This window comes from Carettochelys insculpta, chromosome 18 (genome assembly GCF_033958435.1).
Source record: "Carettochelys insculpta isolate YL-2023 chromosome 18, ASM3395843v1, whole genome shotgun sequence".
Classification (NCBI taxonomy): Eukaryota; Metazoa; Chordata; order Testudines; family Carettochelyidae; genus Carettochelys; species Carettochelys insculpta.
In genome coordinates this window covers 19,950,240-19,971,562 of record NC_134154.1, presented here as the reverse complement: position 1 = coordinate 19,971,562, position 21,323 = coordinate 19,950,240, and the positions used below count along the sequence as shown (strand labels likewise).

The 21,323-nt window shown below is 48.5% G+C and overlaps 1 protein-coding gene across 1 annotated transcript in view; it reads left to right on the top strand.

Annotated features, from left to right (window-relative positions):
- The window catches only part of PIWIL1 (piwi like RNA-mediated gene silencing 1), an 87,146-nt gene that overhangs the window by 49,396 nt on the left and 16,427 nt on the right, over window positions 1-21,323 (top strand). The window contains exons 12-16 of the mRNA XM_075012494.1: window positions 1,913-2,100; window positions 3,642-3,714; window positions 4,141-4,341; window positions 4,830-4,933; window positions 14,167-14,237. Of these exons, the coding sequence (XP_074868595.1) occupies window positions 1,913-2,100; window positions 3,642-3,714; window positions 4,141-4,341; window positions 4,830-4,933; window positions 14,167-14,237 (637 nt within the window). The remainder of the gene's footprint in view (window positions 1-1,912; window positions 2,101-3,641; window positions 3,715-4,140; window positions 4,342-4,829; window positions 4,934-14,166; window positions 14,238-21,323) is intronic.

The following is a 21,323-nucleotide window of genomic DNA, read 5'->3' as shown; positions in this document are numbered from 1 at the left end:
CTTCGTGGTACTTGGACCTGGTGCTTAATGCGCTAACGGGACCACCGTTCAAACCTTTAGCCACGGTTTCCCTTCGCCTCCTTACGATAAAGACGACCTTCCTTCTCGCAATCACGTTAGCTCGCAGGGTGAGCGAGCTTGCGGCAGTTATGGCAACGCCACCCTGCACAGTATTTTCCAAGGAGGCAGTAACCGTACGGCTGCATCCAGCCTTTGTTCCTAAAGTTTCTTCTGAGTTTCATATTAACGAACGTATTGTTTTACTCTCGTTTTATCCAAAGCCTCATAACTGTAACAAAGAGGCGCGCCTACACCTCCTGGATGTGAGGAGGGCGCTAACCTTCTATATAGACAGGACCAAGTCCTTCCGGAAAACGGATAGACTCCTAGTCTCTCTCGCTCCCAAATCGAAAGAAGGTCTCTCTTCGCAGAGAATCTTGAAGCACATCGTATCCTGCATAAAAATGTGCTACGAACTCAAAAAGACTCCTTTACTGGCCACGCCCAGGGCTCACTCCACTAGGGTGGTGGCGGCATCAAAGGTCTTTTTAAAGGGTGTTGCGCTAAAAGACATTTGCAGAGCAGCAACCTGGTCATCCTATGACACCTTCGCCAAGCACTACGCCCTTCACAGGGTATTCCAAGAGGATACCCAGCTCTCGACAGCAGTCCTCTCGGGGACAAGCTGCACATGATCCGATTACCCACCACCTATTTTGGGTTACTGTTGGGTAGTCACCTAATGTGGAGCACCCACGGGGACACTCGAAGAAGAAAGAGAAGTTACTCACCGTAGTAACGGTGGTTCTTCGAGATGTGTCCCCGTGGGTGCTCCACCACCCGCCCATCCTCCCCGCTTCGGATCTCTGTTTAGTGTTTTGCAGGAGCATCTGAGGCGGTTGGTCAAGGAACTGGCGGGGACCGGATCGCGCACGTGGCCAGGAGTGCGCAAGGGAGCGGCGCGCACTGGCGCATGCGCGGTCCGGCAGAAACTGCTTGGAAGATCCGACTTGCGGCGCTGGGGCGAGCCCGACACCTAATGTGGAGCACCCACGGGGACACAGCTCGAAGAACCACCGTTACTACGCTGAGTAACTTCTCTTTCTCCAGTTTCTCATGTGGTAACCGACCTGGATTAACTGGATGAGGCTCTCCAAACTGAGGAGCAGCAAGATGCATGCAAACTTGATACCTGCCTCACAAAATCAAGTGGTGGTATTCATGTCAGATGATTACAAGGCCTCCAATATTCCTTCTATTCTTTTCCATCCATGCATGGATTTTTTCCATGTTGTGTACTGAGGCATGTGTGGATGTGCAGCACCAGTAGAAACATTTGCAGCTGCGTAAGTTTGGGCTTGCAGGGAATACTGGTCATCTGTCCATTTAACGTACTGACAGAGGTGATCCAAGCAAATCTGTACAGACTGCTTGATATGTTCTGTGGAAGGGTGGGGTGGGTTCCTTTACCTCAGAGGTGGACAGTTTCTTTTGTTGGGGACCACTGAAGCACAGAAAAATCAGTCAGGTGACCATATGCAAGAGAGGCAGAAACAAACATCACAGATGTGGCCCCCAACTGATGAGAGAAACATGTAACTTGGGGTGCCAGCATTTCCCTCTCACTTCAGCCAACACTAAGCATGAGCGGTTTCTAATGATTTTAGAAATAAAACATAGACTATTTTATCATATTATGCTGTTTCAATTACTGATGTAATGAAATATACATATTACAATATAAAAATTCAAAACAATTTCAGAATTCTGAAATTAGCAATTTCTGAAACTGAATTTTTTTTAAAAAACTGCAAGAGATGATGTTGCTGTATTATGAAGTGTATTAGGACATAAATTTTGTGGAAGTTACGATACAGTAGGACTTAATGAAATCTTCTTTTCTCTTTTCCAGTTTGACTACAATCCTCAATTTGCAGACTGGTCAAAAGAAACTAGGGGAGCTCCTTTAATTAGTGCAAAGCCATTGGATAACTGGTTATTAATATACACACGGCGCAATTATGATGCTGCCAGCGCATTAGTTCAAAATCTATTTAAAGTCACACCAGCCATGGGCATCCAAATGAACAAGGCAATCATGTAAGTACTACAAAAATCTGATAAATAACCTTTTCAGAAACTTACAGATTTTTGAATTTTTCAGTAATTATGTGTTAGATGAGAGAGGAATTGTAGTCATTGAATAAATAAATTCATAGAACTATATAAAGTGCTCGAGATTTCAACATTTCCATCATAAGATTAGGTTTTGGAGCCAGTTGAGTCCTTGGAAACTTTAACTAGGGGATTAGAGTGGTGCTGATGGGAAGGATGCTGCTGGATGTTTAAAGTTTACCCATCATAATAGATGGAACTATTTTTAATATAAACATCAGCAGCAGCAGGACAATTTCAAGTGCATTGTTGTCCTTTCCAAAGTCAACTTAAGAATATGACTAAAGTCTCCCTTGGGCAGGCTCATAACTCATTTCAAATCAAGTTTTAAAAGAGAAACTCTGGTTCAGGAAGATGTCCTTTTTAATGTTTAAGGCAAGAGTAAGGAATCTTTTTTGAGTCCAGGGCCATTGACCCACAGAAAAATCAGTCGGAGCCATGCAAATGAGAAGCGAGAGAGGAAGAAAACTCACTAACAGGATCCCTGACTGAAAAACACACAGATGCTCCTCTCATTCCGCTGACACACCATCTCCAGAGCTGCAGGGGCCATGGCTTGTAGTTTTTGAGGGCCTCCGTGGGATCTGGGGTCGGGCCAGAAATTAGGGGTTTAGAAGGGAGGGGGCGTCAGGAACCAGGCTTCGGGTGTGCAGTCAGGGTAGGAGGGAGGGTGCAGGAGCAGGTTAGAGATTGGGGATGTGGCTTTGGGAAGGTAGTAGGATGTAGGAGTGGCCTGTGATGTGGGGAGGTCTGGTCAGGAGTGGGGTATACGAGTTGAATAGGGGTGGGTGATTTGGTTGGGAAGGGTGCTTACCTGGCTCTCCTCAACTGCCATCTCCCCATGCTCCAATTGGCTGCAACTCTGTGCAATCTGAGCTGTGGGGGAAAAGCCTTCTGACAGTGCTGTGGCGGTGGTGTTTCCTTCAGCACTGGGTGGGGGTTGAGGGTGGCGGGAGAGAAAGAGTGATGGACTGTGGAGCCACTTCCTGTCCCCTGCTAGGCAGAGCTTATGGAGTGATTGCCCAGCTGGGCTTGCTTGACTCTGTCCTGTGAGGCTTGGGGCACCATACCCCACAACCTGCAGTGAGCCAAATGGTGGAGAGGAGAGCGGTGAGCCTCGGGGCGGCAGGGGTTCAAAGCCAGGCAACTTGAAGACTAGATGCAGGCTGGGGATTCCCCTCCTCCCCCTAAGTGGTAAAGTGAACGCCTTTGTCTGTTCTGAAGACAAGTATCAGAGAGGTAGCCTTGTTAGTCTTGTAGTTATCTGTTAAATATCTTTTTGTCTATAAGGTGGCACAGGACCTCTTGTCTATTCTGAATACAGGAATTTTCCAAACAGCTGTAAATTAAAATACCTAATATTTAAACTTGTTGGTGCATGGTGTTCTTGTTACTGATTCACCAACTACTGTAACCTCAGTTACAGCTATGTCACTTTTTTATTGTCTTGTTATTCCCCTTTTTAGGATTGAAGTAGATGATCGAACAGAAGCTTATTTGAGGGTCTTGCAACAAAAGGTTACTTCTGACACACAGATCGTATGTATGCTAATTCCATAGTTTCAAAGCATGTTAATTCTACTTTTGGCTATATGTTGCATTAATATCTAGCAATGGTGTTAGTTCTGTGGATTCACTTAATGTGTTTAACCTTTAAGTGTCATACTTATGTGGCTGGGCATATGTAGGAAATTCTGTTTGTTAGCATAGGTGCTTAAATACAGAATTATGGAGCACCAACCACCCCTGAAAATCAGACTTTTAGTTTTAGGCACCAGAATTTAAGCACCCAAACTGCCTAAGTATTTCACAGAAAACACCTAGGATTTTTCTGTTACGCTAAAAAGGGAACTATAGCAGTGTATTGTACAACATATTTCAAACAAATACTAAATTTGATTTTATTGTTAATGTGGTGGTTTGTTTTTTTTTTTTTTAAGAAGACTTCTCATTTTAATTTTCAAGGTAGTTTGTCTTCTGTCCAGTAGTCGTAAGGATAAATACGATGCCATCAAGAAATATTTATGTACGGATTGCCCAATTCCAAGTCAGTGTGTGATAGCTCGCACTCTAAGCAAGTCACAAACTGTAATGGCTATAGCAACAAAAATTGCCTTACAAATGAACTGCAAGATGGGTGGAGAGCTCTGGAGTGTTGAAATCCCAGTAAGTAGCAGAGTTTTTGTGAAGTTGTATTAGTTTTAAACATTTAAATGAGTGTTACGGCACCAGATGGTTGGTTGCTTCTAAATTTCAGTTAATGTAGTGTATCCTGTCCAAAATAACTTGCTTCCAAAGAGAAAATGCCAACACAGGTAAACTAATGCATAGGATATATGTAGAAATAAGCAGCAAGGAAATAAAAGATACAGATAGTGTGCTGAACTTTAAATGTGGATGCAATTGGAGATATTGAATACCTGTTGTAAAATGTAGGTTTCTGGCTGTCAGCCCAGATACTTTCAGTAGGTACTACATAAAATATAGTCATTTAAAATTTTTGGAAGTAAATGGTATGAATAATGAAAAAGCTGTGATTATTTTTCAAGCCTTTGGAGTTTTCTGTCTGTAATACTTTGATGACAATATAATGAATGTTTGCTTTGGTGTGTGTGTGCATTTCTTGTAATATACTGTTCACTATTTTCTTCAAGTTGAAACAAGTTATGATTGTGGGAATTGACTGTTATCATGACACTACAGCTGGGCGCCGATCAATTGCAGGATTTGTTGCTAGCCTGAATCAAGGAATGACACGGTAAGATACTTTTTAGTAGTCATTATAGATGACCTAAGCTCCACCCGGCTCCACCAGGGTTTAAATCAAATACGTAATAAACAGGAAGAACATGATGGATCTGTAGTCTTAAAGAAGCCTAAAAATAGCCTTGTCAGTCTTAGCTTAACTTCACACTGAGTGTTTTCTTGAACACTGTAGGCAAAAACTTCTGATTAGCTTATTATTAAACAGCTGCACGTGGTTTCCAGACTCTTCAGGAATAAGAGGGTCTTCTTCAAGTGATTGCTCATGTGCATTCCAAGTTGGGTGTGTGCAGGCGCATGCTCAGTTGCCAGAAGCTTTATGCCCTAGCCAGTAGCTCTAGGGTTGGTGTGGTGGTGCCTGTATGATGGCTCACATATGCACTGCCTGCCCCACCCCTCGCTCAGTTCCTTCTTGCTGTGCTGTCCCAGTTGCTGGAGCTCTCTCACTCTGTGTGTATTCGCTGGTAGCCTTTGCTTGTAAATTAGTTGATAGTTAGTGTAAACAGTTGTAAATAGTTTAGATAGTTGTCTTTACTTGTAAATAGTTCTACTTAATGGTTAGTGATCCTAGGCTGAACTCTTACCCACCTCGGCGCTTCAGCACCAGGGATGACCAGCTCTCCAGGTTTTAAAACCCGCTCAAAATGCAGGAAACGAATGCTCAAAAGTGACCCACAAAGGACTTGTGTGAGCTGCCTTGGTGAGGCTCACATCCAGGAACGCTGCTCTATATTCAAAGCCTTCAACGTTCTAGGCTTGAAGGATAGGGCTCAGCGGCGGAAAGTGCTGCTGATGGAGGCAGCCTGGCGTCCAGATGTTCCCTGGCTGGAGCTCAGAGCAGTGCATCATCCATCAGTGCAGAGCGGTCTGGCACTGTTGGTACCATCAGAGAGTTCCTGACCCTGAGAACAGATCTCAGCGCCTAATGCTTCTCGACGCCATAGGAGCCGATCCCCAGTGCCCCCACAAGAAAGAGGCGACACTGGGGTCGATCCCATTAGAGGACAAAATACGGTAACCCTCTGACAAGTCCATTGCACCGTGACTGGGGTCACGAAGTACGGGTGTCGACTCTGGTGCGAGGCGGGAGCCTGCGCTCTCTGAGGCTGCCCTCGACGCCGGAGGCTTTCACTGCTGCACAGGGCCTCTTACGAAAAACAGTGCCGGTGCTGACGCCGCACCAAGAGTCCTCATCGCCACCTCAGAGCAGGCACCAGAGCAGTCTGCAAGGTCACCAGTATGGTTCCTGACACCGATTCAACCCCTGCAGACGATTACCTCCTTCGGTGCCCCTTACCACACAGTACAAGGTACACAGGAGCCAACAGCTGCCTTGGGTCCCTCTGCACCACCGTGGTCGTCGGTGTCATAGTCGGCATTGGAGTTGGACTCTTTTTCACTTCAGCTCAGCTTGGAGCTTAGTACAAGGTCATTCGGGTGCAATGGATATCTGCACTGGTCCTGGCGCCCCTCAGCGGGGATTGCAAATTGCGCCCCCCCCCAGGTGCCCACCAATGGCCTTTTTGGACCCTGTGGGTGATCCACAAGGCACAGGGGCAGGCTGTGGGACTCCCCGCTAGGGTGCCTAGCACTCCCCAGGTGCTGAGATCGGCACCATCTGCATCTCTGGGAGTGCCCCCGTGAGAGCAGGCTCAGGATGTGCCCATAGAGTCTTTGGCACCAATGTTGGCACCGGCACCGACAACAGCACTAGTGCTATCATTACCAAACCAGATGTGGGCATCGCCCCTGCAGGCACCAGGAACTAGGGTGCCATTGGTGTTGGCACCAGCAGGCCCGGTACCATCCCAGGCGCCAAGCCACTCCACCCCCATGGTGCTGGGGACTCAAACAGGAGAACTTGAACCCTCTGGGCTGGTGGTCTCGGAGGGCATGGGGCTGTTGTCCTCATCTTCCCCAGACGAGGCATTGGCTGGGTCCTCAGCATCCCCAGTAATGGAGGATGAAAGGGCATACCAGCAGTTACTGAGAAAGGTGGCGCACAGGGCCTGGGGGTACAGGCAGAGGAGGTCAATGATAAAATGGACCCGGTCACAGACATTATGTCAGTGTCTGGACCCACTAGGATAGCGCTGCCCATTATTAAGATGATTGCCAACATGGCAAAGACAGAATGGTAGACCCCAGCCTCATCCCTACCCACAGCCAGGAAGAATGAGCGCCAGTACTTTGTTCTGGCCCAGGGCAACGGACACCTGTTCTCACCCACCCTGCTCTGACTCCCTGGTTGTAGATGTGGCCAACAACAGGGGGAGAGAGGGATTCCAAGGCCGCCCCCCTGAAAACAGAGAGGCCAGACGGCTGGACCTGTATGGTAAAAAGTTTATTCTACAGGAGGCCTTCAGTTAAGGATCGCTAACCAGCAGGCTCTGGTTAGCAGATATGCATATAATATGGCCAGGTCCCTGGGTTGCTTTGTGGAACTGGTCCCACCAGAGAGCAAAATTGAGTTTAATGTTATGGTGGAGGAGCAGAGATTCATATCTAGAGCAGTGCTGTGGGCCACACTATAGATGAAGCAGATGCAGCCACCAGGGTCATGGCCTCTGGTATAGCCATGCGAAGGGGAGCATGGCTACAGGTCTTCGGGCTCCCCTACGAGGTGCAACGAACAATATAGGACCTTCCCTTCGAGGGGCCCTCTCTGTTTTCTGGAAAAATGGATAAGACTTCACAGTAGGAAGGACTAAAGCGCCACCCTACGTTCACTGGGTCTACACACACCGGCAACCCAGAGAAGGCGCTTTACCCGAGCACCCAGTTCAGGCAGTTCCTGCAACAACACCAGGATGGTGGTAGGAGAAGGGGCCACTACAATAGGAGACGTTCTGCCCCCAGACCCCGGGCCAGAGTCATCAAAAACCCCCACCAGGGTCTAAACAACAGTTCTGATGGGGCAGTTGGGAGCAACACACCAGCCACCACCTCAGTTCCAGCTCAGCTTTTATTTTCACCCTGCCGAACACCTTTCTACTGCGTATGGTGCAACATAACATTGAACCAGTGGATCCTCTGCACGGCAGAAAAGGTATATGCTATTTAATTTTCTTCTTACCCCCTTCTCACCCTCCCTCCCGGTCCCTCTTCAGGGACCTCTTCACGAGACATTGCTCACGCAGGAGGTAGAGTCCCTTCTACAAAGGGGGCTACAGAAGAAGTCCCCGAAAAATTCCAGGGGCAGGGGTTTTATTCCCATTATTTTCTAATCCTGAAAGCAAAAGGGGGATTGCAACCAATCTTGGACCTGCAAAACCTAAACAAATTCATTGAAAACATAAGGTTTCGTATGGTATCCCTGGGCCTAATTATCCCGATGCTGGAATGAGGGGACTAGTTTGCCACACTCATCTTACAGGACGTGTGTTTCCGCATAGCAATCTATCCACCTCACAGGAGGTTCCTTCATTTTGTGGTAGGGAAGGACCATTATTTGTTCAGTCCTTCCCTTCAGCCTCTCCTTGGCCCCGATAGTCTTTACCAAAGGTATGTCAGTAGTGGCAGCCTTCCTGCGCAGACAAGGGGTGCTCCTCTTTCCCTACCTGGATGACTGGCTGATCCAGGGTCAATCACAGCGCCACGTGGCACAACGTGCAGTTGATATGACAGACATTCGACACACTGGGCCTCCTAGTAAATGAGGCAGTTAGTGCTATTCCCAACTCAGGTAATGGAATTCGTGGGTGCCCAACTGGATGCGGGGCAAGCCAGGGCCTTTCTGCCTCAGAGCAGGGTTCAAGCCATGGTTTCTTGCATCCTTGAACTAATCAGATTCCCAACCACAATGGCCAGAGGGTGCCTCAGGCTGTTAGGCTATGTGGCGGCATGCATGTTCTTAGTCCAACGTGCCAGGTTGCAAATGCGTCCCTTCCAATTGTGGCTTGCCAAAGTATAAAGGCCTGTCAGGGACAATATAGACAAGTTAGTGACAGTCCCTTCATGAGTGCTAATGATGCTACGCTGGTGGTTAGATGTCCGTTAGGTCTGCATGGGAGTGCCCTTCAATCCCCCTCAATCCTCCCTCTCCCTAGTCACAGATTCCACGGACTTGGGCTGGGAAGCGCATTTGGGGGATTGCCAGACCCAGGTTCTGTGGAGCAAAAATGATATTCAGCTCCACATAAATGTTCGGGAGCTCAGAGCTGTTCGGCTGGCATGCAAAATGTTTCAGAGTGACCTAAAGGGGTAGTGTGTCACAGTCAGCACAGACAATACCATGGCGATGTATTATATAAACAAACAAGGGGGCGCACGCTTTTCTCCCATTGGTCTCAAGGCCCTCGCCCCCTGGGACTTCTGTATTCAGCACCAGATTCTCCTGAAAGCGTTCTACCTACCAGGGGCTCACAGCTCCCTGACAGACCATCTCAGCAGGTCCTTCATGGACCACAAGTGTTCATTACCCACAGAAGTACTGAATTTAATTTTCCAGAAGTGGGGACATCCCCAGGTGTACCTCTTCGCCACCCATCTCAACGCTGGATGTTTTGCTTTTACCAGAACCAAAGCCTAGGCTCCTGGGCAGATGCTTTCAGCATTCACTGGTCAGGCCCTCTGCTGTATGTTGTTTCTCTGGTACCACTCCTCCACCAAACACTAATCAAAATTTGGTCAGACCAAGCATCGGTTATACTGGTGGCCCCAGCTTGGGCTCGACAACACCGGTACTCGACCATCCTGGAATTGTCTGTCTGTGACCTAATGGCACTTCTGTAACACCTGGACCTGCTGACACAAGAGGAGGGGAGACTGCAGCACCCCAGTCTCCGGGCACTACATCTCACAGGGTGGAAGCTACATGGCTGAGAGTGGTCGAGCTTTCCTGCTCCGAAACTATTGGAAGTATTGTTAAACAGCAGGCAGCCCTCCGTAAGGGCAACGTATGTAGCTAAATGGAAGAGGTTTGCTGTCTGGGCAACTCAAAGGGGGCTATCCCTGGGCAGGCCCCGATACCAAGTATTCTAGACTACTTGCTGTCCTTGAGGTGGGAAGGGCTGTCACTATCCTCTCAAAGTGCACTTGGCAGCCATTTCAGCTTTTCACCCAGGGCCTGGGATGTCATCTGTCTTCTTGGACCCTGTGGTGAAGAGGTTCATGAAAGGAATGGAAAGGTTCAAAGCGCAGGTTTGGGCACCCGTGCCCGTGTGGGACATTAATTTGGTATCGTCTAAACTTATGGCAGCCCCATTTGAACCTTTCACCACCTGCTCCCTTTTATTCCTTACTTACAAGACAGTGTTCTTGGTGGCCATTACCTCAGCCAGGAGGGTATCAGAACTCAGGGCCCTGACAGTGGACCCGCTTCATCCGGTGCTCCACAAGGATGAGGTCAGGCTGAGACCCCACACGGCATTCGTGCCAGAGGTGGTCTCCCCCTTCCACAGTAGCCAAGCCATCACCTTACCAGTGTTCTATCCAAAGCCTCATGCCTCCCCTAGGGATCAGAGCTTACATACTTTGGATGTTCGGAGGGTGCTAGCCTTCTGTATAGACAGGACCAGACCCTTCTGAAAGTCTCAACAGTTGTTTGTTGCAATGGCAGACAGGATGAAAAGGCTCCCAGTCGCCTCTCAGCGAATCTCCTCCTGGATAGTGTCCTGTATCAGGGAATGCTACAAACTGGTGGGGGTTCCCCCTCCCCCGATCAGAGCTCACCTTGCCAGAGCACAGGCGTCCTCTATGGTGTACTTGGCCAGTGTTCCTATCCAGGATATCTACAGGGCAGCCACTTGGTCCTCCGTTCACACGTTTTCAGGGCATTACGCATTGATGCAGCATGCGTGGGAAGACGCTGCAGTGGGTAGGACTGTCTTACACTCCTCTTGGAGCTCTGACCCTGCTTTCTTGGCATTGGCTTGCATTCACCCAACTTGGAATGCACATGAGCAATCACCCGAAGAAAAAGACAGTTACTTGTCCTGTAACTGGTGTGCTTCAAGATGCGTTGCTCATGTCCATTCCAAAACCCTCCTGCCTTCTCCACTGTTGGAGTAGTTGGCAAGAAGGAACTGAGTGTGGAGGGGGGTTGGGTGGGGCACATATGGACCATCATACGGGCACCACTCCAGGGGGTGTCGCACCAACCCTAGGGCTACTGGCTAGGGCAAATAATTTCCAGCAACTGGGCATGCACCCACGCATACCCAACTTGGAATGGACGTGAGCAACACATCTTGAAGAACACCAGTTACAGAACAGGTAATTGTCTTATAAGTTGACTGACAAGTAGTGACAGTTCACTAACTTTCAGGTGTGCTGCTGTGTAAATGCTATGTTCAGAAATGCATGTAGCACTGCTTTTAGTTCAGGGATGTGTTTGCCCAGTTTGCATTTTATTGCAAGTGTAAAAAAAAAAAACTCTGATTTTCAAACTTATGTGGTAGCAGGGGGTCCTCTTTGTTTCTGTAGTAGTTTACATCACTTTCAAGTTATATGCTGCTACCCAACTCTGAATGCACCTGCACCTTCAGCAGCTGAGAAGTAAGGGAGGAACTGTGGAAAGTGTAATTGGGAATATTGTTTTTCACAGGAGACTTAGTGCCCAGTTGCAAACCTTACATCTGTACTGCTGCTGCAATTCCAGGGATGACAGCCAGAGCTCTGCTGCCTCCCAGTGAGGGCTTTTAGGGAGGGGAAGAGAGCCCACATGGTGGCAGGGCTGTTTTTTTTTTTTTTATCCCCACCTTGCAGGTGTGCACAGACCTTCTGCAGGACTCCCATCCACGTGGAGCTGAGGACAAGTGTTCTTATAATATAAAACAAAGCACACAGTTCATGCCTCCCTTGGCATAGTCCTGTGATTCCCATAGTTGGAGAGCTGCTGCTCTGTATGGTAGAATCTACATAATAGAGAAGTTATAAAGTCTTCCTTTGTTGTCTGCATACAACACAATGAAAACTAGAGAGAGTGGCTTTTGGAGAAGGAAAATGGAAAAAAACAGCCCGCTAGGAAGCCAGAGTTCCACCATAAATACAAAATCATCCTTACATAATTTGGTCTTTGACTCAACCAGAGAAGTTTGCTTTTTTGTGAGGTATTTGAGTATCCTGCAGGATCAATCTAACATTGGTGTGCCCTGTGTATTAATTATATAGATTGCTTATGAATTTTCAGTTATTACTTTTGCAAGTTGACAGGTTTTTGTCCCAGGATGAGGCCCAAAATTGAAATTATTTTATACTTGAGAACCCTGATGTGCACAGTTGCAACACTCACACTACAGGAATTCTTGTATATTTATAAAATGTAGTTTATTAATACATTTTAGCACAATCACAAATACTCCAGCTTAACAAAATAGATAGGGAATGTACTTATATTTTCATCTACTTACAATATTCCTTCTAGAACAACCTGAAGTGTTATCCATCATTTTCCTCGTCACCTTTCCCATCACCACCAGTGATGATCATGCTGGCGCCTCCCAAGGACTAAATCTCTCTCCTGTTGCCCCAGGCATGGATGCCAACTTTATAAAATGTTACACAGATGTTATGTTTGATTCATGTTTGGCAGGGAATGTTTCCATTGTTTGTTTTTCCTCACCTTACTAACAGTGAAGTGTCTTTCTATGGGTCAGTATATAATTGATTTCAACTTATTACCATATGCATCAGTTCATTACCATGGCCCTCTTGTGGTTAGATATCACATTTTTATTTTTGTCCTAACTAGTTGTTTTGAACTGCTCTTAACTCATTATTTCAGGCTTTCCCAAGATGTGGTGTACCTGCTAAGTTTGATAGTATACTTAGAAGCCTCCTGTGCTATTAAAGGTTTCTTTATTTTATCACTATTTATTTAGGTGAAGGGTCCCAAATATATGCATGGTAACTCTGCTGTCTGGGTAAAAGGTCCTAGAAGTAAGCATCCTATCTTTGCCTTTTCTTAAGATGCAGGCTGTGGCCTGCAAGTGCCTTGTTTTACAGCCAAACTACTTTAATATAAACCTATTATAATGAACTTATAATCAAACCATAAGGAAATAAGCAATCTATAAGAAAATATATCTGTAGGCAAGCTCTCAGGTTAGCTCTTGAGGCTACACTGGTCTTCCAAGAGGGGAAGGTAAAGCAGGATAAGTCAATGGTTTCCTTGTGTTCAGCTGACAGACTTAAAAATAGCCTATTAGTTTTCTCCGGGAGTGGTAGCTTCTAGTTTAGTCTCCTGACAGTGGGGCTTTCCAGAGACTGTTCTTGACATAGAAAGGAAGGCTCATCTGTGACTAGCAGTCTAAGTTCCTTTACTTCTGCAGATACACAATTTACAATACTCTTTCCTGCTTTCAGGGACTCGTTAGCTATTTTGAATATCTACAATAACTGAGGGAGACTGTGCCATAGTCCCTCTATGTAGCTTCATGTTCAGTTTGGATCTGTAAAAGGAAGTGTAAGTTGGCCCAAAGATACGTCTGCTCCAAGTGTCTTTGTGAAGACAATATACGTCTGATACTCAAATTCAACTTAATGTGATTATTCACATTTTTGCCTGATGACTTGACGTAGAACATACTTGACAAAATTGTTTCTTACAATTTAAGTCACTTTAAGATACAGTAGAAGCAGTGTTATCTGGCCCTGTATCACCTGGAAAGCTTGGTAAACCAACATTTCTAATTTTCATAGCAGACTGGTTTATAGTCCTGTTGGCATGGGGCTGGCAGGCTCCTTACCTGACTCCATGTGACTCCCTAGAAGTGGTGTAATGTTTCTATGATCCTAGGTGAAGGAATGGCCATGAGGAGTGCAGAGTGTGGGAGAGGGTGCAGGGCTGGCACTGGGACACAGGAGTGGGTATGGGGCACAGGCTCTGGGAGGTAGTTTGGGTATAGGAGGGAGCTTAGGGCAGGGTGTCAGAGCACAGGAGGGGCTTCAGGGAGCTGGATGTAGGAGGTGGTCGCTTCGGGTGGTTCTCAAAAAGCAGCTGTCTGTCCCTGCTGCTTTTGACAGAGATACATGCAGGGTGGAGCAGGGGCAGCATGCAGATCTGTCTAGCTATTCCTCTTCTAGGAGCAGCAGGAATAGGTCACTGCTTGTGGGGTGCCACCCAACTCCAATGTCCCAAGCCCACTTGGCACCCAATTTCTCTCCTTTCTAGTTAACTGGAATTTGTCATTTACGGGCCCCCTCTGCCCTCCATTCTCCCAGCATGCCAGATAAACCTTTTACAGTAATAGGCTACTTTGCCACTTTTCTTGTTGTTTTAAACAGATGGTTCTCACGCTGTGTCTTCCAAGATCGTGGACAAGAACTTGTGGATGGACTGAAGGTTTGCTTGCAAGGTAAAGTTTTCTTCCTTCGGCAGATAAGACATAACGGGTTGCAGTTGTTCTTTCTCAGAATAAACAACAAAAATCCTGTGGCACCTTACAGACTAACAGATACTTTGGAGCCTAAGCTTTTGTGGGCAGACACCTGCTTCATCAGATGTATGACTCATGACAAATTGGGTCTTTGCCCATGAAAGCTTATGCTCCAAAATATGTCAGTCTATAAGGTGCCACAGGTGGTCTTGGTGTTTTTTGAAGATACAGACTAACTCAGCTACTCTTTTGATAATTCTGTAGGCTTCTTTGTTACATTGAAGAAAACATAAAAATAGATTGGAAGTTTTGGTATAATTATTACTAACAGTTATCAGGTTGTTTACTTGTCTTCTCCTAATTTGCATGGTCCTAAATGATTAAGTATTGTAGGCAGTGTTGTAGTCATGTTGGTCCCAGCATATTCAGGAGAAGTTGGATGAAGGAATGCCTTTTATTGGGCCAACCTCTGTTAACAAGAGACATGTTTTCAAGCTTATGCCGAGCCCTTCTTCAGAGAAAAAATTGGTCCAATAAGACATTCCTTCACCCACCTTGTCACTTAAATTGTTCTGAGTCAACTTTATGCATCTATTTAAAATGCTTTTTTGATTAACTTGATTTTAAATGTAACAATGTATAATTCTGCTTGAGGTAAACAGGTTTCTTATGCATTTTCCAAGTACGTTACTGAAATTTGTCCTGCAGATTATTTTGTGAGTTTGATACATGCTGAGTTTTGGTTGAACAGTATTCTAAAATGTCTTCATTGTCCCAACCATTCTTTTCAGCTTGAATAGTACAATCTGAAAAATCCACCACCATGGACTTAAGAAGCTTTTTGAATATTCTCCTGTGATTGGCTACATCTAGACTAGCCCCCACCTTCAAAGGGGGCACAGTAATTAAGGTGTTGGGAGATTACTAATGAAGTGCTGCGGTGCACATGCAGCACTTCATTAGGCTTAATCTCTCCCGCGACATCTTCGAAGTGTGAAACTTCGAAGTGCTGGCTTGCGTGTAGCCACTGGTCAGCTGTGGGTACTTCGAAATGCCTGCGCTCCTCCAAAGTCCCTTTACTCCTCAAAAGTTTCACACTTTGAAGTTGCTGTGGGGGAGATTTAGCCTAATGAAGTGCTGCATATGCACCACAGCACTTCATTACTAATTTCCCAACACCCTAATTACCATGTTCCCTTTGAAGTTGGGGGCAAGTCTAGACACAGCCAGAGTGATTTTGGAATTAAGGAGTTAGTATAAACATAGAGTGGTTTAAAGTAGTGTTCAGCAATCTTTATCACCTCATGGCACACTTCAGCACTCGTTATAACTGTATAGCACATCCAATAGATATAATCCAGTTTTCTTCCTTGAATGTCCCCGTGGGTGCTGCATGATAGGTGTCGGGCTCGCCCCGGCGCTGCAGATCGGATCTTTCCAGCAGTTTCTGCCGGACTGCGCATGCGCCGGCGCACACCGCTCCCTTGCGCGCTCCCAGCCACGTGCGCGATCCGGTCCCCTCCAGTTCCTTCTTAACCGCCATCGGCTGCAGACGGAATCGGCTCAGGCTGTGGCCAGAGTCAGCATATTTAGAGTTTTCAGAGTCTTTAGAGTTTCTTTTCAGAGTTCTTAGTTTGTTTGTTTCTTTATTGCAAAAAAAAAATATATATATATAAAAAGTAGAAAGTCTTAGTAAATGAGGAGGAGCAGAGGCAACCCGGAGATGTGAAGGACAGTAGGCCTCCTGCCGCGGCAGGCTGGGGTCCGTGAGAGGGGAACAGGCACAGAAGGTGCTAAGTACCCTATTAACAGCTCAAAGACTCACCGCAGTGTCCTCTTTAGGATTCAAGAAGTGTGAGTCGTGCTGCGAAGCTATGCCAGCCTCTGATGGGCACAGTCAATGTATTAGGTGCCTGGGGGAATCACATGTTACCCAGAAATGCTCCTTTTGTGCAAAGCTCACGGCCAGAGCCAAAAGGACAGAGAAATGCGGTTGAAAATGCTGCTGTTTGATAAGGCCCTCCAGCCAGACGTGTCGGAGAGGCCTCAACGGGAGGGACCCACAGGGCTCCATAAAAGGAAGGCGGTGTCCCTCACCCCTCGGTGCAGAAATGGAGGAAGCTCTCTCCAGCCCGATCCCTGCTGGTGGCCACAGCGAGCGGGACGGGCGTAGCACACAGCCCCCAGCTGCAGTCACAAACAAGCAGCAGCGCAGCAGCTCATGTGGCAGAGGCTGAGCCTCAGATTACTAAGGAGCTGGACCGCGCAGCGTTCAGAGCGGCAGCCAGGCAAGCGCCGGAACCGGCGGCACCACCGCAAGCGGCACAGACCCCCACGGCGCCAAGGGTGCAGGGCCAACAGGCACGCAGCCTGCAGGCACCGGAGGAGACCACCCGCACGGCACCGCAGATAAGCGTGCAGAGCGTGGTGCCGACAGCGGGGCCGAGATCCCCGGCACGGGAAGGGGCGGAGCCAGCCCCGCAGGGGAGGGGAAAGGCAGCAGCGAAAACCTGGCACCGCAACCCTTCTCTGGACAGGGCTGCAGGGCTGCTCTCAACAAGTCCTCCCCTTATGCTGCGAACACCAACAGGAGACATGGGTCTCCCCCAGCCTACCCAGAGCCGCCTCCTCCGTTCCTCCAACCAGCGTCACCATGGCTCGGGCCACCCTCGCCCTTTCTGGGATTTTACCCTCTGGAGTACTATCACAAACCAGTTTCACCATTGTCTCAGTCATCCAGACGATCTCGCTCCCCCAGACATTGGGGGTATGCACCTCGAGAGTGGTCCAGGTCTCCATCCCAGGAACTGTGCCTGTGCTGCCACGGTCGTCCTTATCACGCTGGGCATAGACACCACAGGCATACACCCAGGGGCAGGTCCCCCTCGACCGTCCAGTACCCCCACGGGCACTCACGGACGGGGACAGAAACACAATTGTCTCAGGGGGAGTTGATTTGGGAACCCCGAGATTTTCCCTCACAAGCCTCCAGTGAGAGGGTGTACCACCGACGACAGGACCCTGAGAGTTCAAGGGAGGTCTACACTAGTGGTTCCTCCTTGTCCTCCCCTGACAAGGCTACGGCCCCCGGGATGTTGCCCCCCCCCCGGACGATTTCAAACAGTTTCAGGAGCTGTTTAAAAGGGTGGCTTTCACGCAAGGCATCCAAACAGCAGAGGTGCAGGAGAAGCACCACAAGCTCCTCAAAAACCTGAGGCCTCCGGCCTCGTCCAAAATCGCTATCCAGCTCGACGAAGCAATCATGGAGTCTGCTACCACCATATGGCAGACCCCGGCTTCCGCTCCACCTATAAACAAGAGAGCGGATAAGAAATACTTCGTCCTGGCGAAGGGCATGGAGTTCCTGTTTAGTCACCCACAACCAAATTCTCTGGTGGTAGAATCGTCTCAGCAGAGATCGAAGACTTCCCAGTACAAAGCGGGGGGAACAGACAGAGATGCCAAGAAGCTAGAGCTATTCGGCAGAAAGGTATACTCCTCCTCCACCCTGCTGCTGAGAGTGGCAAATTATGCAGCACATCTAGCGAATCACAATTTCGACAATTACTCCAGGCTTACTTCTCTCATGGATTCACTTCCAGAAGGTAAGAAGCCGGTGCTGAAGGCCATCGTGCAAGAGGGCTATGCAGCTTCGAGGACAGGAGTCCAGATCGCCCTGGATGTAGCGGATACGGCGGCATGCTCAACGGCTACGGCAGTGGTCATGCGCAGGGAATCCTGGCTCCAGACATCAGGTATCCCGAGGGATCTGCAGGCAAAAATAGTCGATCTCCCTTTCGACACGCAGAAGTTGTTTGCAAAGTCAACTGATTCAGTCCTTCATTCCAGTAAAGACTCAAGAGCTACACTCAGAACTCTGGGTATTTATACCCCTCCATACAGAAGGAAAAAGTATTACCCTCAACAAAGGCGATACCCGTAGCAACCTCAGCGTGCTCAGTACCAACGGGGCTAGGACCAAGGGCAGCATCAACAGCAACAACAGTATAGAACTCCTAGGCGACGTTCCCAACAAGGCCGTGCATCCTCGGGGCAGGCCCAAAGGCAACAAGTTTGACGGACAGGTCGAGGGCTGCACTATTACTACCATCGCGCAATGTCATCCACAATTAATGTTCCATCATCGCCTCCGACCGTTCCACTCACAATGGCAAAAGATCACCACAGACAAATGGGTACTGGAGATCATAGCCACGGGTTACGTGATCCCCTTTCAGTTGCTCCCACTGCCAAGACCTCCGCCCAGGCCTCATCTCAGGGATGCCTCCCACGAGGCGAAACTCAAACACGAGGTGGACCACCTTATGCTTATAGGGGCGGTGGAAAGAGTGCCGGAATGACTCCAGGGGAAAGGGTTTTATTCACGATACTTCCTCACAGAGAAGAAAACAGGAGGCTGGAGGCCCATCTTAGATCTTCGAGTCCTCAACCGGTACTTGCGCAAACAATGCTTTCGGATGATCACAGTTGCCTCTATACTCACGGCACTGGACGATGGAGATTGGTTTGCAGCCCTCGACTTACAAGATGCGTATTTTCGTATAACAATCCACCTGGCTCACAGACGTTTTCTCCGGTTTATGGTCAGCAAAGAACATTTCCAATACAAGGTTCTGCCGTTTGGCCTCTTTAACAAGACCCTGGCAGTGGTGTCAGCCTACCTGCACAGACACGGGGTATTTATATTCCCATATCTGGACGACTGCCTACTGAAAGGGGCCTCGAAGGCAGAGATACTACGCATGATACGTGTAACAGCAAACACGTTTTCTTCGCTGGGCCTGGTCATCAACCTTGCGAAGTCAAAGATCGACCCCACACAGGACATAGAATTTATGCGTGCCCCTATGAACTCTATCACAGCAAGGGTTTATCTACCCGACACTCGCTTTCGCGCCATCGGTTCCCTAGTACAAGTCATTACATACAGCCCCACGGTGCCGGTTTTTACGTGCTTGCAGCTGCTAGGCCACATGGCAGCGGCAATGTTCGTGGTACAGAATGCCAGATTGCATATGCGCAACCTGTAACATTGGCTGGCGAGTGTCTACAAGCTGGCATCCCACACCGTCCGCAGGGTGGTGTCGCCCACGACAGAGGTGCGCAGATCCCTGCAATGGTGGGTAAACCCCAAGAACATGCTAACGGGTACCCTTTCACCAACCACAGATCTTATTTTTCTCACCACCGACGCCTCCCACATAGGGTGGGGAGCACACATTGGCAAAAAGGTGACGCAAGGACTGTGGTCCCCTACGGAACAGTCACTGCATATAAATATACTGGAGCTCAGAGCAGTGTTCAACGCCTGCAAACACTTTCGAGACCACATACAAGGCAAGGTAGTCGGGATCAATACAGACAATACCTCCACCATGTTTTATATAAATCGACAAGGCGGAGCTCGATCCCGTGCCTTATGTGCGGAAGCAGTCCGGTTGTGGAACTGGTGCATTGCCAACAATATAACCTTGAAAGCCTCGTACTTACCAGGCGCTCACACCATGAAGGCAGACCAGCTGAGCAGGCGCTTCGCACTCACACACGAGTGGCAGATCCGCTCCGATCTGCTACGACCGATCTTTCATGCATGGGGATTTCCCCAGATAAACCTGTTTGCCACTTAGCACAACAAGAAGTGCCCCCAATACTGCTCCAGGGCAGGACTGGGGCAGGTGTCCTTGGGGGACGCGTTTGCGATTTCGTGGAAGGGCCCCCTGCTTTACACATTTTTCCCCCCCCACAGTGCTCATCTACAAGGTCCTGCAGAAAGCCAGGAGGGAGAGAGCCCGCATGATCCTAGTGGTCCCAACATGGGATCGATAGCAATGGTTCCCCTTGCTTCTGCGCATGTCGGATCGTCCACCGCTTCCCCTTCCAGTGGCGCTGGACCTGCTCACGCAGGCCCAGGGGTCCATAGTGCATCCACACCCCCGAGGCCTGCGCCTACAAGCATGGTTAATCCATGGCTCAGCTCCCTAGAAAGTACATGTACGGAGGAAGTACAACAAGTCCTGGAAAGTAGCAGAAGGATCTCCACCAGGAAGACCTACAAGCAGAAATGGACTCGATTCACTGCATGGTGTTCCACCAAGCAGTTAGCTCCCCTTGAGGTGCCTATATCTGTAATACTAGAATACTTACTGGACCTCAAGAGAGGCAGGCTCTCCCTCTCCTCGTTGAAGGTCCATCTCGCCGCTATATAGGCGTTTCGGCATGAAGAGGAAGGGCCCACGGTGTTTGCCCATCCTATTGTTACCAGGTTCCTGAAGGGGCTGGTAAACCTGTACCCCCCTCGGAAACCGCTTCCACCATCGTGGAGCTTGGACCTGGAGCTCAGCGCACAAACGAGACCACCGTTTGAACCCTTAGCCACAGTTTCCCTCTGTCTCCTTACGATAAAGACAACCTTCCTTCTTGCAATCACGTCAGCTCGCAGGGTGGGTGAGCTCGCAGCACTTATGGCAACGCCGCCCTGCACAGTATTCTCAAAGGAGGCGGTAGCCTTACGGCTGCACCCAGCCTTCGTTCCGAAAGTTTCTTCAGAGTTCCATCTTAACGAACCTATAGTTTTTTACCCTCGTTTCACCCGAAGCCTCATAGCTCCAGCAAGGAGACACGCCTGCACCTCCTGGACGTGAGGAGGGCGTTGGCCTTCTACATAGACAGGACTAAGTCTTTCCGGAAAACGGACAGACTCCTAGTCTCTCTCGCTCCCATGTCAAAAGGAGAGGGTCTCTCTTCACAGAGAATCCTTGAAGCACATTGTGTCCTGCATAAAGATGTGCTACGAACTTCGAAAAACTCCTTTACTGGCCCCGCCTAGGGTTCACTCCACCAGGGCGGTGGCGGCATCAACAGCCTTTTTCAAGGGCATCGCGCTAAAAGACATCTGCAGAGTGGTGACCTGGTCATCCTATGACAACTTCGCCAAGCATTATGCCCTACACCGGGTATTCCAAGAGGATACCCGCCTCTCGACAGCGGTCCTTTCGGGGGCAAGCTGCACATAAACCAATTACCCACCTCCTTTCTTGGGTTACT